Below are 20971 nucleotides of genomic sequence, written 5' to 3'. Positions count from 1 at the left end.
ATAACGAGGTAACGTGAATTGTAGTTGGTGGGTGGTCACTTTGATAAAGTGATAAAGTCACTTTGATAAAGTTCCTGCACGGAACGAAACGCGTCAGAGGTGTTCTCCGTTTTGTGATGCGCAGCACTATAGTGCAAAAAAGCTGTTTTTATTCATTCATGTATCCGGCTGAGTTCCTGTTGCTGTGACCACCCACCAACTACAATTCACGTTACTGCGACTACCGGTGTGGAGCACGCAAGCTACGAAGCAGAGCTGGGAGCTGACCTTCATGATTCCCCTCCTGATGAGCACATAGAAATTATTCATTACGCCCGCTCAAAGAGATTCAGGATCGCTGAGACCCAGGGCGCTCTCTACTACCATCCGCAGCACAGCTGCCGGCCCTCGGGGATGACGTCACACGCCAGCGCGACACCCGAGGAGACGAGACCAGCCAGACACAGGCATTGAAGAGACCGGGTCGGGTAAGGGCTGCAGGCTTTTCCAGTGTGAGCACACGAGAGGGGTGGCCTTTTGGTTGCCTCTTTTCTTGTCTCGGATTTCCCCTGTGCACTAGCCCCCCACCCAGGTTGCACTACATACCGTTATCTGCCAGAGCCTGGCTGTGGTTCTCCTTCACACAGGATCTTTAAGCCTGCCCAGTAGCTGTTCACCTTCTTTTATACATGTACCAGAGACTGTTTACACACCATTAATACCAGTCCTGTTGTGGATATTGCGAGCACCGGACATTTGGGGTTTATTCCCTTATACTACAAACTCACATAACGAGGTGATACCGGCTGGCACCACTGGTGTTGAGATCCCTTGGCAAAGTCTTTTAGCAAGGGATGTTGGGTGGATGAACCGCTCCAGGTTTGCTGGTTGCACCACAAAGTCTCTTTGTAAAAGTCTCTGGCACTGTTTCCTTTTAGTCTTGTAAGAGAACAGTCCTTTTGTCTCTGTAGTTTCACCCACAGAGTGTATCCCCTTGTAGGTATACCAGCCGTGGCAGCCTGTCGCTCTATCACCTGGCGTTTGGCAGAAGGAGAGGGCTTTTGGCTCCTTGTGGGAGCAGGACAACACTCCTGGAAGACTGGCTGTCAAGTCCAGCCCAATGAAGAGGGCGTCGTTCAGGGGGACTCACTGGAGCTGAGCGCTGGGGCTGAACACTACCCGGATTTGATCAGGTTCCTGAGGGTGGTAGGCCCTAGATGATTGGAGGTACCGGCATTCTTCACCTTTCTCCATTAGAGGTGCTGGCTTTGCGTGGCCGGTAAAGACTATCTTCTGGATGAAGGCCACAAGGTTGTTTTTGGTTTCTAGTTCCCTTTTTAGGTCGCGGAGGTGCGAAGTGAACCTAGAGATGGCATGTTCTCCATTGTTTGGGAAGCATCCTTTTGGTGGGTGGAATGGTAGCGGAGTCACCCAACTGCCTAGTCCGTCTTTAGAGAGCTCCTTGACAGTTAACCTCGGGAATTCTCTATCTTCCCTTGATGGTGTTCGTTTGCCGTCCCTTGTTGTTTGGAACGCTGTGCACCATAGGTCATCGGTGTATTTTTCTTGTACGAGAACATCTCCACATCGTTTGGTGGAACACTTCTGCATCTCTCTGTTGACTGCCATCGGGAGGTTATTGTCTCCCTGGACGTAACGAAGAACAGTCTCTTTTGCTCTAGTGTATCCTTTTATGAAATGTCTCTGTGGCTGTCTCTTTTTAGACGTGTGAGAGGACAGTCCTTTTAACACTGTGGCTTCACCTGTAGAGTGCAATCTTTTGCGGTTACGCCAGCCGTGGCAGCCGGCTGCTTTGTCGCTTGACACTCTGTGGAGAGGAACAACTGTACGTCTTAGTCGTGCCATTGCTCGCGAGAGGACTGTCTGATTGTTTATTGCCATTTGGGCGATCCCTTTGTCGGTCACCTTTGGGAGGTCACTTCCTTCCCTTGGTGGAGTCGACTCATCGTCCTTAGCTGTCTGGACTGCTGAACATCCTAGGCCATTGTCACATTCCTCCGATGTGAGGATGTTTTTGTTGATCTCAGGTGTGTGACCTTGTCTTTTCTCTTCACTTGGCCTTTTGGTCACTTGGAGATGGCCAAGACATGGTTCAGAGAGAGATGTGTGTCCATATTCTGTTACCACCGTTCTGCGGGCATCAACATAGTCTTGTCCGTGCCCTTTGTCAGTGCACGCGTTGCCCACTATCACCCATCCTAGGTCAAGTCTTTGGGCGTATGGCGTGTCGTGGGGTCCGTTAAGTTGTTTACGGACTTTATGTACCCTCATGATGTCTCTGCCGAGCAACAGCAAGATCTTGGCACCTTGTTCTACCGGCCGGATGTGGTTGGCTATTCCTTTGAGGTGGGGGTAATGGTGTGCCACGTCTGGTGTGGGAATCTCATCCCTGTTTGTGGCCATGTGGTTGCACTCGATGAGTGTGGGGAGAGCTATCTTCACTCTGTTATCCACTGAACATATGACGTAACCACTTGCTCTTCTCCCTGTTAACTCAGTTGACCCTGCACAGGTTCTGAGGGTGTAGGGTGATGCATTGTCTTGTAAGTTGAACAAGTTGAAGAACTCCGTCTTCGCCAAGGATCGGTTGCTTTGGTCATCGAGGATTGCATACATCCGAATAGCCTTCTCAGGTTGCCCCTGGGGGTGCACCGCGACGAGGCATATTTTGGAGCAGGACATTTTGTCACCTACTTTTCCGCAAACCTCGGTGCGCTGAGATGTGACGGACGTTGGCTCTCCTTCTTCTTTCTCCCCGCCATGCTCCGCTACGGAGGATTGGGTTGTGGAGTTGGTGGAGTGTCAGCGCCTCTGGGTGTAACGATGTCACGTGCTTGTCACTTTCGCACACTGTGCATTTGATCTCTTCTTTAAAGTCCCTGACTAGGTGAGTCGTGGAACCGCAGCACCTGAAGCAAACTCTGAATTCTCCAAGTAACCTCTTGCGTTCCTCTAGGGACTTCATCCTGAACCCAAGGCACTTGTTAAGCGGGTGTGGCTTCTTGTGTATGGGACATTCCTTGTTTGGGTCCCTCGGTTCCTTGTCTCTGGCGACCGACTGATCGGGAGTAGTTTGGGTCGTGGGAGGCACGTCCGTCCTGTGGACCGAGATGGGTGTTTGAGTGTTACCATATCTCGCCACTGGTTTCTCATTCCTCAGGCTGCTTGCACTGTGTGTGGTTTGCGCACCTAAGATGAAACTGGGATCGTTCCTTGTCCTTGCCACTTCCCGGATGAAGCTCACGAAGAATGAGAATGGGGGGAAGGTGACTTGTTTCTCCCTTTTGTATTTGGAGCATTGTGAGATCCATTTTTCTTGGAGTTTGTAGGGTAGCTTCTCCAGGATGGGTCTCACTCCACGAGCTGAGTCTAGGGCGTTGAGACCTATTAAGGAATGGTCTTTCCTCACGAACTCCATTTCTTGCAGCAGGTCCCCGAGCTCTCGTAACTTCGAGTAGTCTTTAGTTGTGATCCTGGGGAAGCTGTCGATCCTTTTGAAGAGCGAATCCTCGACCGCTTCGGGGCTGCCGTAGGACTCTTCCAGCCTTTCCCACACTAGGTCAAGACCTACTTGGGGTTGGTGCGCGTTTGCCGCCCGAAGTCTCTTCGCTTGCTCCCTGGATTCGTTCCCCAGGAACTTGACTAACAGGTTGAGCTCTTCCCTTGCTGAGAAGTCCAAGCTGTTGATTGCGTCTTTGAACGTGAACTTCCACATCCGGTAGTTCTCAGGGCGGTCGTCGAAGCTGATGAGTCCTGCGTGCACCAACTCGCGCTGGGTCATGTACTTGGCTATGTCTGTCAGACCTGAGGCTTCGGCGCGTTTGTCCCGTTCTGAGGTAGTTGCTGGGACGGTCTGTGTGGTCACCTCTTCCTTGGCGTGGACGCGTGATGGCTGCTGGCCAGTGTGAGGGGCTGTTTTCTCCCGCGTGGGTGTACCTGGATTGCGAGCCTGTCGTGGTGCATCCGTGTTCGTGCTGGCGTGTGGATCACTATTTTGGCTGTGGCTGTCCCAGGCAGCACGTACCATTGCAGGAACAGCATCTTCTCCTCGTGGGCCTAGCAAGTCTTCGGTGTCTGTGGAGTCGCTGCCTCTGTGTAGAGATGGCGCGCTGGTGTTTGCGCTGAAGAGGCTCCTTACGTAGTCTTCAGTGCGTTGGGCTGGGTCCTCTGAGGCTATCCATCTGTACGGTAGCTCCCCGCCGTCCTGTTGTGCGGCTGCTTCTAGGACTTCAGCTTGGGCTATGGCGGCGGCGGCTTCCTTCTCTTGATTAAGTGCCTCTAGTTCCGCATCAAATTCGGCTTTCTTACGCGCAGTGGCTGCGGCAGTGGCGGCAGTAGCAGCGGCGGCATTGGCGGCAGCAGTGGCGATAGCAGCGGCGGTAGCGGCAGCGGCATTAGCGGCGGCTGTCTGTCCCTCCTCTTCTATGCGCGCTCTTTCTGCTCTTACGGCTGCCTCTCTGCGACTATATTCGGCCCTGGCACGTGCGGCCTCTGCGGCGGCTCGCGCCTTGGTAGCGTTTGTGCTTGCGCTGGTCGCGTTAGATTGCGCTGATCTTGCTGACCTTGATGAGTGCCTGGATGCGCTGGAGCGCTGCGATGCGGTCTCCAGAAGGAGCTCTTTTCTCTCGCTTTGACCGTCTGTGATAGCGGTCCGTACGCGGCTGTCACGCGTAAGGTCAATGTCATTTTGTAAGTCTCTTTCTTGCAGGCTTTCACAGGTGTTAGCCCTGGCCAGGTAAGTGACGTATGCCTCTGACAGCCCTTGGTAGCGTGTGTGATCTATCTTTAATTGAGTTATTGCCTGCTCGAGCTGTTGTACAGAATTGCCAGCGCCGGCGACGTTGCATATCCCAAGTGTGGTAGTGTTCCAGGCCAACTCTAATTTAGCACGGTGCGCTTCAATTTCAGTCTCGTATTTTTCGCGGGCCTTTTGTGTTAGTGTGACTGTCCGTTTAGGCCTTGCATCTGTCTGCGCCTATTGCAGTTGAGCAGCGGTCTCTGTGTCTGAGTGATCGCTTTCCTGCGTGATGTCTGGTGAGGCTCTGAGTTCTGCCATGCTGTAGGTGTGTGTAGGCCTTTTGCCAGTGCGTGTGGCGTGCGGTCTTTTACCTTGTCAGCGATGGGCGTCTGTCTCAGATGATGCCGAGCGGTGTCCTGCAGCATGCAGCGTTGGGGTAGCTGTACTCACAGGTGTCCGTTGGCTCTGACCCGTGTCCTATCGGGTGTCCGGTAGCGTGGCCCTTGATGGCGCTAGCCGTGGGGACATGCGCAGGGGTAGGTGAGATGGTGTCTCCTCACTATGGGGCTGTGCAGGGGGTGAACTCAGACAGAGAAAAGGCAGTTAGGTTTTGGGTAAGAAGCACTGTGTGTTGCAGAGCTGCTGTGCAGTGTAGGCTGCTGCTTGTTGCTTCCTTTGTTTGCAGAAACTGCCCTATTTTATCATGGAGTCTGGAGTAGCAGCTCCTGTAAGTGTCTGTAAGGCACACGATATCTTTTCACTATTCTGGAAGCCAGAGGGTCACGTGTAGGATGACTTAGCTCAGATAGTGTCAACTCTGCCCACTTTTCCAAGCACGACAAGGTCTGTTTCTTTTCTTACTTTATTTTGGAGAAAGCAGGTAAAACAGTCTCTTGTGTAGAGGTGTAGGTCTAAATATCTCTGTGTGTGCTCAGTAGTAAAGGGAGGTGAAAAGATAATTCTGTAGCACCATTACAGGGTTTACAGCAAAGTACTCACTGTCCAGTGGTGTGGTTGAAAGGAAATGGCAATGTATGCTGGGTAGTAAGATAGTCTGGGGACAGACCATCTGTGGGCAGAGCAGAGGGGGGAAAAGTAGACCAGCCCATTGAGAGAGAAGCTGGGGCTGCTATGGCAACTCACAGGAGTGTGTGGGGAAGCTACAACATGTAGCAATAATGTTGCATCTTTTAATACAGCAAGCTGCTGGGAGAGGGGAAATGGCTCTGTATTATCACACAAGCATTGGATTTGTGTGTAGAACCAAACACATACAGCTGCCACTAAGCAGGCTGACAAGCAGGGCTGCAAGGACAGGGGGGGGGTGAAACAGAAGTGCAGACAGGTGTATTCCTGTTCCATGACAATAGTTGTTGGTGTCGGACAAACGTGGACAACTCTTCCCCCTCCGTGTGGTGGAAAACACGAAACTGGTCCAAGAGTTCATAATCATCATCCTCTGCAGTGTAGGCCTGGTTGAGGAGTTCGACCAACTCTTGGGTGGTGGCTTCCCCCTCTGTCCCACGGTGCAATTGCACAACTTGGGCTGCTGGGGGCCGTAGGCACTCGACTATCTGTTGCCTCTTCACGGCATCGAAACAAGACCATTGCTCGAGCATGTGCAGGTTATGTTCCCTCCAAAGTCCCAAACTCTTCTTCTCCAACGGGAGTGTGTGATATCCTGGAGAAAGCTTTGAGCTTACGGTTCTTGTGGGACTGCGAGGACTGCACTTGATCCTCCACTAGTTGCTGTAGTGTTACCCTGCAGTCCGAGCTTCTGGTCAACTGGCGACTACGGCAGTCAGACCAGCAGCTGTGGACTGACTGTGGGTTAGCTTCATTCCTGCTGGGGATATCGGAGGGGTGTGGGAGTTCAGCCCACAAAGATACCTCAGGTGTTGGTCCAGGACTGAAAGCCACCATTGGTATCGGTAGGTCTGGGCATATCCACAGGCAACCAGTGGGCAGGGCTTCCAGAAAATGCAGGCCCCAGGGGCCTTCATCTTCACTCAATTCGTTACCGGCGGTAACTATGACTGTGCTCAATCGGAAGGTAGGATCCCATTTTCGGCTATTGGCCGGGCTCCGGCTAAACCAGGAAACCACCTTAGGGATGTGCATAATTGATGTTGGTGTGTGGCGGCCGGGACGTTCCCCACAGCGACCATGTGGTGGTGACTCTCCTGGAACGCCTAGGCCCCTGATGGACCTCTTGTTTGGAGGGTACGAACATGGTTCCCTAAATTTGGTTCTGCTATCTCGAGCACCCCAGGTGTGAATCTCAGCAGTGCCTCCAAATGTAGCCCCTTTACCTATGCCTAAGGGAACTACGCGTGCAACTACGCGTGCTGTTGTACCTGTCTGCTCAAAGGAGGCCTAGGTCACGCCTCTGGAAGCCTGAGGTGAGCTCTTACTCGCATGCAGCGCCTCCACCTATGAAGGATCCCAACGTTGGCAGGATAACCCCTCACACTAACTGTGACGATCAGGGGTAATCTGGCCTGTAATAAAGGGGTTATACCCGGCTAGTTATCCCTAATTCGTGTGGGAAGAGAAAAGGTTAATGTATAATGTACTATGTATGTGTATTCCAAAGCACTTTTATTCCCTGTGAATTCAATTCCCAAGTCTAGTTAAGCAGGCTAATGAGGTAAAGTGTTTTGTGATCTATGGGTAAGCACTGTGATTTAATTTGGGAGTCAGCCCTGCAAAGTATTCAGGAGATTGTGTGACTGTATGTACTAATTTCTCAGAAAGCAGACTTGTAATGGGATTTGCATGTGAGTTACATTTGTATGGAGGGGCCTCTGATTTAATCAGGTGAGGTTCCTGCAGATAAATGTGAATTGAGGTTGAGCTGGGAACTTTGGGAGTCTCTGACTTCAAAGGGCATCCAGTGGCTTTGTAGCCAAGGGGTCTGGAGATATTCAGGACTATCAAGCTGCAGAACCATAAGGAGTGGGGATGGGCCAGATAATATTAAGTATCTGCCATCAACCCCTCCTATGGGTAAGAAGATGCCCAGCCATTCAGCCCTAGACTTGGTATCGCATGGGGGGGACGGACACTCCAGCTTCCTGCCAGAGTTCCTTGCCTGTTTGTGGTGGGAATTCAAACCCTACAGCTGCGGCCCCTTTTATTCTCCAACATCTCCAAATTTTTGGGGGGATTTTTCCGAATGCCACGCACTTCACCGCACTTCACCACGTTCATGCCGCATTCATACCGCATTCATGTTGCATTCATGCCGGCGTCACCCACGTTTGATGTGTTTATGGATGTGTTTATTGATGGTGGTTCGGATTTAATTCTTTGCAATTCTTTGCGTATCCGCCAGGTGGCAGATATTCATGAATTGTAATGCGCATGCACTTCAGTAATGTGTCGACTTGCAGGTATTTAAAAAAATGCCACAGTGGTCCATTGTAAATTGGCCTTGGTACTGAAGAAGTTACAATAATGTATCAATTTAGGCTTTTCATATTAAAAAATACATGCACAGTGTCTGGTGTTTTATTGTCCTGAGAGTCCCGACATGAGCGCACCCTCGCAGTCCGGGTTCCAAAAACCCGACATAACGCACGCTTATTTAATATGGGCCGCGATTAATGCAACAGATGATAAGATGGCAACAGTTGGTCAAATTTATCAGTATTTTATCGAAAACTATGACTTTTACAAATTTTCACCAGATGCTCATGTGTGGAAGCGTGCAATAAGGAAAAAGTTATGAATCGATCCGTGTTTTTTTCGTATTGATCCCGGTGTTATTGGAGGGTACTGGTGTGTATCACCGGATTTTTCCCGTATCTATGATCATGGAGACTTCAAAAGGAGAAAGGTCATGTTAAAACCAACTAAGAAACATCAGTCGCTGGCAAGCAATGCGCCAGCGACTGCGCTAGCGACAGCGCCAGCATCCAATAACGGTCTGACCGTCAGTGAAAACCTGGTGACCGGCAACCCTTGCTGTCTGTACCCGCCTGGATACCTGCAGCCTGAGCCGGATTTCACGTATAGATTCCAGCAAGCTTGCATGTACCAAAGAGATTTCCAGCCTCATCCGCTGGCACCTGTCAACTACGTGTATAATCAAGAATACGGGACTGGCAGTGGCTCGGCGCCATGTGATTGGCAAAGTCTATGGTGAGTAATGTTGACGTATTTTATTCTGTTTTTGAAATATCAATATCAATACACAGTCAAGCGATTCTCTTGTAAGCAATATCATTGGCTGAGCAGCTTCTACAGTAGATACTGCACAAATGGTGGAAAGCTAGGCGCATGCGCATTGGAACCTTCTTGAAACGCATACTGTTTGCGTCATCACATCTACAGTAGGCGCATGCGCATGTGAACAGGAGACACCCCCCCTAGAAAATTATTGGTGGAACTGACTGTGGGAACTTCTTTAGGGGACTGTATGACCATTACAGTAAAACTTGTACTTTTGTTTTTCCTCAGAAAAGAAAACTTTGTCATCTCATGCGGAAAACGGCAAATGGAGGGATTTCGATGGATAATATCACTTTGTGTAACAATGCCTGCACATTGCTGAATCAGATTTAAAAAAAACACGTACCGGAGTGTACAGTTTAGTGGCCGTTGTTATTGAATAGGATAGAATACCTGAAACAGTCTGCTGTTGTTTTCAGACCATATACAATACTTTTTTTTATATATACTGTAAAATAAGCCCGAAAAATAAAAAGTATGCATTTAATCTACATGTATTCCAGTACATATTTGTATTCTATACCCGTACAGCATGTATCGTTTTAATACTCTTGTGATGTACAGTACTGAGCATGCCTACAGTACAGTACAGTACTGTACAGTATGCCTGGATGTTCTAGAAACACTGTATTTTGTTACAGTATAAAAGGAGACAATGGAACAGTTTAAAACAAATCAACATTTTCTTTTATTGATGGAGTAAGTACAAAAACATTTATTTACAAATACAATTTAAAAACATTTAAAGTGTACAGCAATTAAAAACATTAACAGGTGTATGGTTTACTGCTAGTGAAAACATTTATGTACAGAAAGTCAAAACATTTACAGTAGGATGGAGTACAGAACAGTCAGTCAGGCCTGCACAACTCCAGTCCTCGATGGCCGCAAACAGGTCCGGTTTTCAGGATAACCTTGAAAAACGGGCCTGTTTGCGGCCCACGAGGACTGGAATTGCGCAGGTCTTGTGTAAGTAAAAACATTTCTTTATTAATACAAGTTAAAACACGCAACATCTCCTTTATTAAAGTACAGAAAGTCAAAATATTTACAGTAGGATGGTGTACATTACAGTAAGTCAGATCTGCACAACTCCAGTCCTCGAGGGCCGCAAACAGGCCCGTTTTTATCCTGAAAACAAGGCCTGTTTGCGGCCCTTGAGGACTGGAGTTGTGCAGGTCTTGTGTAAGTAAAAACATTTCTTTATTAATACAAGTTAAAACAAGCAACAAGTCAAAAAATAAACAACAGTTGAACAGTCACGCAAATTCAATCCCCACCAGATTGTCCTTCCAGGGCCGATGCCATGTATGACGCAAAATGCCATTAATAGAGTCTCGAACGATTTTCATTAAAGGATCTGAAATTGAAAAATAGCGCCGCAATTCAGCCACAATAGTCCTTCTTAAATTTTCAGGAAGCGCCCTTTTTTTGCAATTTCCTTCGTAGTTTACATTTTTGGCCCACCCGCAGTACACCAAGTAGGACACGTGGTGCTTGAAAATTAATGTGGCATACTTCTTGGGTAAATCAGCACTCATCACCCTATACTTCTCCCTGAGTGCCGGTGGCAGCTCGCGTAAGATGATGTCGGGCACCGTATCGATGCAAGCGTATGAAGGTTGGATTCTGGGAGCGGGTGTGCTTCTGGGAGCGGGTGTGCTTGTGGCAGCGGGTAAGGGTAGGTTGTCTGGGAGGTTGCTTTCCTCCTGTCTTGGCCGCCGTGTTGTCTCCTGTCGTGGTCTTGATGGGGTTGTCATGTTATCCTCCTCATCAACGGCATACATGTACACAAATTCTTCTGGTGGAGGGGGTGCACTTTGTGTTGGAAGGTGGCCGAAGGTCCCATTCATCACATCCATGCCACCCTCCTTCTCCAGTGTTGGGGATACAGGGGCATGAACACCGAGCAAATTATGTATCCCCCCTATGCCAGTCTCTATCTTCTCCATCCGTTGATCCATCTTCTCCATCCGTTGATCCATCTTCTCCATCCGTTGATCCATCTTCTCCATCCGTTGATCCATCTTCTCAATCCGTTGATCCATATTTAGCATGGTCTCTAAAAGAAGATCTATCTTTACCAGCATAGTAGAGTTCCCGGGGATATCGACACAACCCATTCAGCATGTGGTCTAACGAGATGGTTCTTGTGCATGGGGTGCTGTGGACATCTGGGTGGGTGGTGCTACAGAGGATGAGATGGGGGGTTCCCTGGAGAGAAGCGACAGCGTCGTCAAAGAAGGATGGAGGAGGTGACCTGTGGATTTCCGGGAGAGAAGCGGCAGCGTCGTCGAAGAGGGATGGAGAAAGTGACCTGTGGATTTCCGGGCGAGAAGCGACAGAGTCGTCTAAGCGTAATGGGGAAAGTGACCCGTGGATTTCCAGGAGACCAGAGGCAGCGTCGTCGAAGAGTATTGGAGAAGATGGCTGTGGGTTTCCGGGAGAGCGGCGGCAGCGTCATGGACGAGTAGAGGAGAAGATGGGCTGTAGATTTCCAAAAGAGCAGCGGCAGAGACGTCGAAGTGTAATCGAGGAAGTGGCCTGCGGGTTCAATGGATTGGCTGCCATTTGTTTTGCCTTGAGTGTACATCACCAAATTTCTTCTTGACATAATAAGGCTTACGTGTATTAAAACCCTTAGCCTTTTGGGTCAGCAGAAGGTTTTCTTTATTAGCCTTAGCTTGTCGCTTTGGCCTTGGCTTGGAAACGGCTGCCGCCTTTCGCTTTTTCTGTGTGATAGGCACGGCAGAGGCAAGTGGCTTCCTGCGTCCGTAGAATCGGGGTTGATCCATGGAAGCAGATGGCACAATGCAGTATCTGGACAAGGGCAAGTTCAGATACAGACATGGAGTGGTGGGCTATGCAAAGTGTGTAACCTTTTATGCATGGCGACGAGGTACAGGTGTTAAAAGTGGGCGTACTCTAATGTGAGTCATTAACGTATAAATACACCGTCCATTTTGTGGATTCACTGCACATTGAATACACATTGACTAAACATCGAATATACATTCTTATGCTTGTATTTCTTTCTACTAGCAGCTATGCCTGTTAAAAAGATTTCAAAGGATCTCAGCAAGAGAATTAAGGAGATGTACACGAGCGGACAACGAATTGCAGATATCCAACGCTGGTTAGCTGCTTCTGGCCTCGTTGTGCCATCAACCACTGTGTGCTATCATGCACACGGAAAAACCAAACAACGCACGAGGACACCAACGGTAACTAACGCATAAGTATATTTATATAACTGTATAATACAGTATATCTATTATTGTTTATATTGCTGCATACTAATATAACTATATAATATAGATCTATCTAATTTTATAGTTATTTCGGTATATTTATATAACTACAGTGTATAATACAGTATATACTGCACCGACACACTTTATTCGAGCAAATACCCAGTATGTACCTGGCTGATACCTGGAATGCGCCGCTCCTCACCTCTGACAAGCCCCGTTGCGTTTGCCTTCCCAGCCTGGGTTCATGCCTGGCTGACGGGCGGCTGATCTGTTAAATGATAATGATTAGGATTTAATAGGCTGCAATGCTTCGCGTGTCTACCAGATGGCATAAATTCATGAATTGTAATGCAGTATATATATATACTGTGCAGTATTGCAGCCAGCGGGAATAAAATACTTCAATCCCTGCCTGGAAAATACCTCAATGCACTCGGGCAGAAAACAGTCAGAAACCTCAATACACTCGGGTATACCCGAATTCGTGGGACTAGCCGAGCTCGAATAAAGTGTGTCGCCAGTGTATATTACTGTTTATATTGCTGCATATTAATATAACTATATAGTATAGATCTATCTAATTTTATAGTTATTTCGGTATATTTATATAACTACAGTATATAATACAGTATATCTATTATTGTTTATATTGCTGCATATTAATATAAATATACAGTAGTATAGAGCTATCTAATTTTATAGTTATTTCGGTATATTTATATAACTACAGTATATCTATTATTGTTTATATTGCTGCATATTAATATAACTATATATTGTGTAGATCTATCTAATTTCATAGTTATGTCGGTATATTTATATAACTACAGTATATAATACAGTATATCTATTATTGTTTATATTGCTGCATATTAATATAACTATATAGTATAGATCTATCTAATTTTATAGTTATTTTGGTATATTTATATAACTACAGTATATAATACAGTATATCTATTATTGTTTATATTGCTGCATCTATAATTGTTTACTGTAAATGATGTGCTGTACTTGTGGCCTACTGCACTGTAACTTACCGGATTGTTGTTTTTCTGTACACTGTAGGGAGACAACTCTTCTGGTCGACAAAATAAGTGAAGAGAATGATTAGAAGAGTGCCTTAAGGGTCAAATACACTCTGCAGGAAAATCACAATCTCACTGTATCCGAGACCAGCATAAAGAAGATGAGACGCAGAATTGGATGGAAATATGACGTGTGAGGTTAGTACTGGACAGTACAGGAGGTTAAAGTGTTGTTTAAGAAACTGTACTGTACCTATAAAATATTCCTTGTCATTACGGAGCGTACCCTATGATAAGGGACGTTAACAAGATCAAGAGAGTGGTCCAGGCCAAGGCATGGATCGACAGTGGAGAAACTTTTCAGGATTGTATCTTCACTGACGAGTCTACTGTATCGCTGGAGATATTTGCCACCTTTGCATTCCACAAAAAAGGTTGCATATCTATGAAGCCGCGTCCAAAGTCCAAAACACCCAGTGAAGATGCATGTGTGGGGTGCCATCTCTTGGTGTGGACCAGGATGCATTGTCATCTTTGAAGGTAAAATAAGTCACAAGCTTTTGCCTTATGCACTGTACTATTGTGCAGTTTTTTGAGCACTTTTCTTTTCTAGTTACAGGAATCATGAATAAAGCTTTTTTCCAAGAGCAAATTGTGCCTGATATTGTGGAATACATCACACGTGAGTTCCCAGATGGTCACCGTTTCTACCAGGACAACGATCCAAAGCACACAGCATCAACAGCGCATATTCTTGAGCGCGGTATCAACTGGGTGAAGACGCCAGCGGAGTAAGTGCCGTAACCGTGTCTCATTTTTTCCACTGTTTTTACTGTGTATCTCTTTAACTAATTGTCCTTTTTTTCCCCCTCCAATGACAGATCGCCAGACTTCAATCCTATCAAAATGGTCTGGCATCAGCTGAAGGATCCTATCCGAAAAGTCGTGAAACCCTCCAAAAAGGATGAGTTGGCGCAAGGCATAATGAGTTTTTGGAACGATGTACTCACCGTGGAACGATGCAATAAATATATTGACCATATTGCGACTGTGTTTACCATTGTGATTGAGCGTAATGGGCAAGCATCAGGAAGGTAGTATGGTATAGTACTGTACTGTAGTATGGTAAGTGCAGGCACACCAAGAACAGTACTGTATGATACAGGTAAGCATGGCACAGATTTTTTCTTTCCTGAGAGAGCAGCACTAGCCATCTGGTTACAAAGTATTTAACAGTAGTCACAGTATACAGTAGTTCCAGTATAGACTAGTTTGACAGTACTAACTGCATACTATAGTCAATTATGGAGTAGCTATTCAGTACACAATGCCATAATATGCACCTAACTGCACAATTTTTTTCTTTCCTGAGAGAGCAGCACTAGCCATCTGGTTGCGAAGTATTTAACAGTAGTTACAGTATACAGTAGTTCCTGTACAGACTAGTTTGACAGTACTAACTGCATACTGTAGTCTAATATGGAGTAGCTATACTGTACACTGCCATAATATGCACCTAACTGCACAAATTTTTTCTTTTCTTGTCTTTTCAGAGAAAAAAATGATGGAAAGGGGGAGGGGGTATCATGTGTACATTGTGTGAACTGTGTGTACAGTAAAGTGTATCTAAAGTGCAGTCATGATTTACACAAAACCTCCCCTCTCCCAATGAACTACACAGAATGAGGAAGAAGATAAAGACGGAAAATGTTATATTATTATATATATTATTATATATTATATATTATTAATTAATATTATTATCAATGTGCATTATTCATGATTATCCACCGGCCCTCAATTAAATTAAACTGACAGAAGAACTGAACAAAGACTGCATTTTGTATTATTCATGATTATTTGTATATTTGTATTTTTTGTTCCTGATAAAATACAATAAATATTTCTTTACATTCATGATAATCATAATCATTGACAAGCCCCCCCCCCTACACCAAAGAAAAAGAAAGAATGACAAAAAGTGGTAATTTACTGCATCAAAAACATGAATTAGATTATGTTTTTTTTAACTCTCAATTTCACAGTGCTGTGCAAATCAGATTTACATATCAAATTCGAGAAGGGATTATCACAAGCGTTACCATAAACAAAGCCTCAAAGGATTGGGGGGGTGGATGGGTGAGTCATGCGCAGTAATCATCAACTAGCTCCCTTCCCAAAGAGGATTACAGAGAGGTGACTCAAAGCCAATAATTGGAAAATTAATTAATGGTTCTGGAGAGGTGTCGATAAGAGGTTCAAATCCTTGAGCGAGCCTTGTATGTTTGTGCGTGGGGGAGGGGGTACAGGGTACAGCTGCATAAAGGATTAGCTGTACTGTAGTTCAAAGATATGACATATTTTCAACAGGCAGGGCATCATAATACTTTAATCCCACCACTCCCAAATACATAAAAAACACACAAATCAACCATGTGCAGGCAAACGCACAGTGTCGCAGTCAAAAGCTACAGCACAGATTGAATATCGTAATATGAAGATGGTTTAGGCAGGCTTGTGGAGAAAATAAAAATAAAAAATGACGCTAAGTTCACTCTGACAAGTTCACTCTGGAACTTCGCAAGCAAGCAGTGGTGCAGTTATAGATGCATGCGCAGTAATCATTAGCTAGCAAGCAGGAATGTGATTGAAACCAGAAAGACACACATTCAAAGGAATGGTGTGGGAGAGGTGTACTGTACTGTAGATAAGATAAGAAGTTGAAATACTGCAGTGCAGTAAATTATCCTGTGTGTGTGCGGGGGCGAGCGAGGGGAGAGCGCTGTATATGCTGAAATGTGATACTGTTACAGTACACGCCTATGCGTTTCAACAATGTTCAAATGAGACATACTGTACAGCACTGCACATGCATGTATAAATATGCAAATTTACAATTACTGCGCGCGCACACGCAGATTGTGTACTGACGTACTGTAGGTTGAAAGACAACAGCTCGCGAACGCCCCCCTGAGTTTTTAGACGGTATTGCAGTATTGCAGACAGCGCTAATAAAATGCTAATATTACGAGCGCTAAAATACCGGAACATATTCCGAAAAAAACAAATACTGCATCTGCTCGCGTTTATCAGAGTTGCGCCTATACGGCCGCATTAGGATAAAGGCGGCCGCAGCTGTATAAAGAGACAGATTTCCCCAACCCCAGAGTTGTAGAGTGTTCGCTGTTTGTGGTTGGTGGTACATGACTCTAATCCAGCAAGGGAGAATTGCTAGCCAGTGTTATTCTTGGATACTTCACCCTGTTATTTTACCGTAAGTGTTATTTTCAAGTGTTATTTGTGTTACAGTGTTGTGTTTGCCTGAAAGGGAATAAATCTTCAGTTTATTTTATCATTTTGTCCTGCTCAATCACTGCCCAGTATATTCGGCATGAATTAGGTCTGGTCTACCGTGACAGTAACCGATACACAGTAATAAGTAATACACCACACAATGTATATAACTAGGCTTTACTGTACACACATACTAACACAGATAACATACAATAACCGGTACCCACAGTATAAACCCAGTGACCCAAACGTGGTGGTTCCCCCAAACTACCGAGGGTGCTGTGGCACCAATAACCCCTGGTTGCCTGTCCCAGCAATCCAACCCAAATGTGATGTAGCATTACCCCCTGTAGATGTAGGTGCACATTGGGTACTTGCCTCAGTACTCCAGTACCCAGGTGCTGCTTGGCGTGGTGGGTTGGAGCAGGTCCCACATAGCAGGGCCTCCAACAAAAATTCACTATTTCTTAAAGGGTCCTGATCCTGCTTGCAGTGTGAGCTCCCGCCGGAGGGTCTTACACAATGTCTTAGGGTCCTGTGGCCTGGTCCCAGGCCGCAGAGCGTAACGTGGCCATCGCACACTTACTCGCAAGTCCTTCTTGGACTTGAAGAACTGCAAAGCCCTTCCAGGCAATTTAAGATGGCCGCCACGCCGATTGTGAGTGCGCATGCGCCGAGCACCGGAATGACCTCTGCGCTGTTCCCCATGATCGCGCGGGATCCCACAGAGCAACTGGCTACTTCCCCGAACCGGAGCAGGGTAGGGAACACACTATTGAGATTTATCTGTCTTTTATTAATAGCTGACTTGTAATGTACTTAACTAACTGATGGAAGAGTACAGCCCCGATTGCAAAGTTGCTGTGATCATGTGTTTGGAAAATGTAAACGTGTTCTCTTAAGATTGTTTTTTCAGCATAATTTATCTGAAATATGTAGAGGCTTTCACAGTGTACATGAGTAAGTGATCAGGACAAAAGAGGAAACATATGGGCATTTGTTAAATTATTTTTGATTGAGTAAAACTTCCATTTTCCATATGGAAATAGTTATGTTCAGTTAAATCTGTCAGCCCAGCTATTTTACCAAAAGTAAAAATATCCGTACTGGCTAGAGTGTAGTTTCCAGTTTCTCAGACTGTTTTATGCCACAGCACATGTGTACCCCTAGTCAGACATTTAGCGAAGGAAGCTACCTTTGAGTAAACTTAACTATATGTCTTTATATTTTGCAGGCGCCTTTCTACTGTCCATTCCATTTGCAATTTACCAAAAGCTTGACACTGGATACTGGTATGGGCCACAGACATACTGCATAGAAGCGTTCCCCACAGTTTACCATCAGAAAGCCTTTATACTATATACATTTCTTGCAGTATACCTTTTACCACTGATAACAATTTCTGCCTGCTATGCCTTTATGCTAAAACGACTGAGGAGGCCTGTTGTGGAACCCATTGATAATAACTATCAGGTAAGTGTTTCTTTTGTATGCAAATAAAGTAGTAGTTTCTATATTACTCTAGGAGAAGTTCACAAATCCCAGTAGGCTTAATAATAATAATAATAATAATAATAACCAACGGAGAAAGGATAACATGAGTAAATACATATACATTTGCAAGAAATCTTACTTTTGGAATGCATTTTTGTGAGAGTTTTGAGTCATGGGGTGTGATGTATCATAGCAAATTTGGAAAACATTTGATGCGAATTGCATAATTGCCATCCTACGTCTCTTGGCTTCAATGTATCAAGATATTTGCTCCAAGTTTTTTGCCATTTGCGTCACCTTGGGATATGGGGAGTGTTAAAAGGAGGCATTAGGGAGGAGTTACATGATGCACAGAATATAATGAGATGTAGCAAACTCTGGGGCCTATGCACTAATCGCTGGGGGAAAAAAATCGTCGGGCTGTTTAAATTGTCATTTTTGACAGCGTTCCTATATCACGGTATGCAGAAATCCGATAGCAACATTTGCAAAACTGTTGAGTAGCCGGCGACGTGATGATCGTCTCTCTGAAAAGGGCTCACCAAGCGAGTTCTTTCTGCTGCAGAGAGAGAGCCGCCTTTTTCATTTAAATTTTATTACTAGTGTAGATGAGCAGGGGATCTCCGGAGCAGAACCGCATTGATTTCAGGTCCGGGGACCCGCTGCTTCCCGAGATACAGGTCCCATTATGGGGTGTCGGTATCTCCTATGCATTTGATTCCCACGGTCACGTGACAGTGGGAATACATTTCATAAGAGATACCGGCACCCCATAATGGGGCCTGTATCTCGGAAAGCAGGGGGTCCCCGGACCTGCTCTTGAGACCCTTTGCTGCAATACACTAAAATTAAAACCCAAATTAACAATGAAAAAAATTCGTAATGTAACCTATCACATGGTACAGCAACCAATGAGATTGTCTTCAATCCCATTGGCTGTACTACCATGTGATATAGACATGTGGTTTTAAGGATGTGACGTACCTCCCTTGGAGATGACAACACAGTGATGGTGAGGGGGTACCCAGGCTAATAATAAAGGTATTATGCCCGGCTGGGTGCCAATGAACGATATTGGGGAGTTTGAAGTGTCAGCTCTGCAACCCAGTTATGGCATGTGAACTGTATTTTAATATAAATGTATGTGTGTTTTATTGTTCCAAGAGTGCCAACCAGCGGAGATTCGCAGGACATGAGTTTCAGGGATGAGTTTGCGGTAAAATGTTGTCGGTGTGGGTTTGGGTAGAAAGGGGCCCAGACTTGCTAGTTACCCCGAAACATGTTCCCAGCAATCCTACCAGATTCCTGGACACATGAAGACACAGACCACTGGACAAAATCCTCCCTAGGAAACAGTTAGCAGCTCACCGCCTGCTTCATCACAGACCAGAACAATAAGACCGGGCAGGGGTAAATCACATTCCAGGGTTCCCCGGAATATGCCCAAACCCCCAGAACCCAGTGTAGGGGTTCAGAGTATCTCCCACCAGGTATAAGGTGGCGAGAGGGAATTATTTTCTAAGTGATCGTGTAAAATGTTTTACCTGTAAGATAAAGAGAGGAAATATTTCTAAGTCCAGCGCTTAAAGAATAAAAGTGGCTGTTTGTTAACTTTTGCTAGGTCTCTCCTAGCACTCTGAAACTTGCTGTGTGCATAGTTCAGGGAGAAACATTAAACATGATAGGAATAGTTGGGCTTTCATTCCCGGAGACAGGGAAACACTCATTTATTGTAGGACACCCCTTAGTATGCGTAGTGACTCACTATAAATGAGCTGAGGATGTGAAGCTCCGGACTTCTAAGGCATCCCGCTGGCTTGACGCCACAATGTCTGTAAAAGTCCGGAGTTGAAAGGGCTCAGTGTCCCTGATGTGTTAGGTTGGGTGGGGTAGCCCAAGTACCCCCATCCTAATGTGAAGTCCAGACCGTTGGCAAATGGATGCCCGTCCCAGACTTACTGTCGCCAGGTAGAGGGGTTTGGTCTCATATGCTAAGAAGCAAAGATGCTAGGTTGGCGCATGCCCTTAGCAGAATGAGAAGCCCCATCTGCCAGGTTTCTGAGGTATTGGCAACTCCAGGATAGGTGGGAAAAGTTATTCCCAAGGAGAGATTTGCTGCATGCGTTTGGTATATGGTTCTGAACCCTATAAGAATTCCTGCAGCCCATTGGGTTTCAGGTTCACCCAAGATTCATCTTAAGATCCATCAAGCATCAGAGATTTTGTAAGATACCAAGATTCCAAGTGCCATTACAGTGGTGGCAGAACGAAGGAAGTAACTCCGTCAGAGTTCCAAGCCATTTCGCGAGCGACTCCCACTACTGAGAAATTGCTTCCAAAGACTTTATTTTTCAACATTTCATTCTGGAAACAAATTATTTTCTTTGTTCCCGTCCCAGTACTGTAAGTGTATTTTGACTGTAAATTGTGGAACATTGTGTATATGGGCCTTATACAGAGAGGGTTGATAAAAAAAATCACCAGGGAATTTAAAATGACTGTTTTTTGGGCGTTGCTATCACGGTATTCAGAAAGGCTCGATTACCAGTGATAGCAAAATGCACAAAACGGGCGAGTTGCTGCCAGCGATAGCATCAACGCTCTGAAAAGGCCTGAACCGGCGATTCATTTCTGCTGCAGAGAGAGCTGCTCTGAGAGAGCCGCCTCTCCCAGCTGAAATGTCGGCCGAAAATTATTTATTTAAATATACATTTCTTTAATAGTGTAGAGGTGCAGGGGGTCTCTGGAGCTGAATCACGTTGGTTTTATGTCCGCGGACCCCCTGCTTCCTGAGATACAGGCCTCTTTATGGGGTGCCGGTATCTCTATGCAAGGAAATGTCCCGGTCACGTGACGCGGGACATTTCAATGCAGAGGGATACCGGCACCCCATAAAGGTGCCTGTATCTCGGGAAGCAGGGGGTCCC

General features: G+C 46.0%; 1 protein-coding gene across 1 annotated transcript in view; it reads left to right on the top strand.

Annotated features, from left to right (window-relative positions):
• LOC142490448 (G-protein coupled receptor 54-like) overlaps positions 1–20971 on the top strand; it is a 197769-nt gene that overhangs the window by 166562 nt on the left and 10236 nt on the right. The window contains exon 4 of the mRNA XM_075592805.1: positions 17785–18023. Coding sequence (XP_075448920.1) covers positions 17785–18023 — 239 coding nt within the window. The remainder of the gene's footprint in view (positions 1–17784; positions 18024–20971) is intronic.

The sequence above is a fragment of the Ascaphus truei genome, chromosome 1 (genome assembly GCF_040206685.1).
Source record: "Ascaphus truei isolate aAscTru1 chromosome 1, aAscTru1.hap1, whole genome shotgun sequence".
NCBI classification, from domain to species: Eukaryota; Metazoa; Chordata; class Amphibia; order Anura; family Ascaphidae; genus Ascaphus; species Ascaphus truei.
This window is presented reverse-complemented; position numbering and strand designations above follow the sequence as displayed.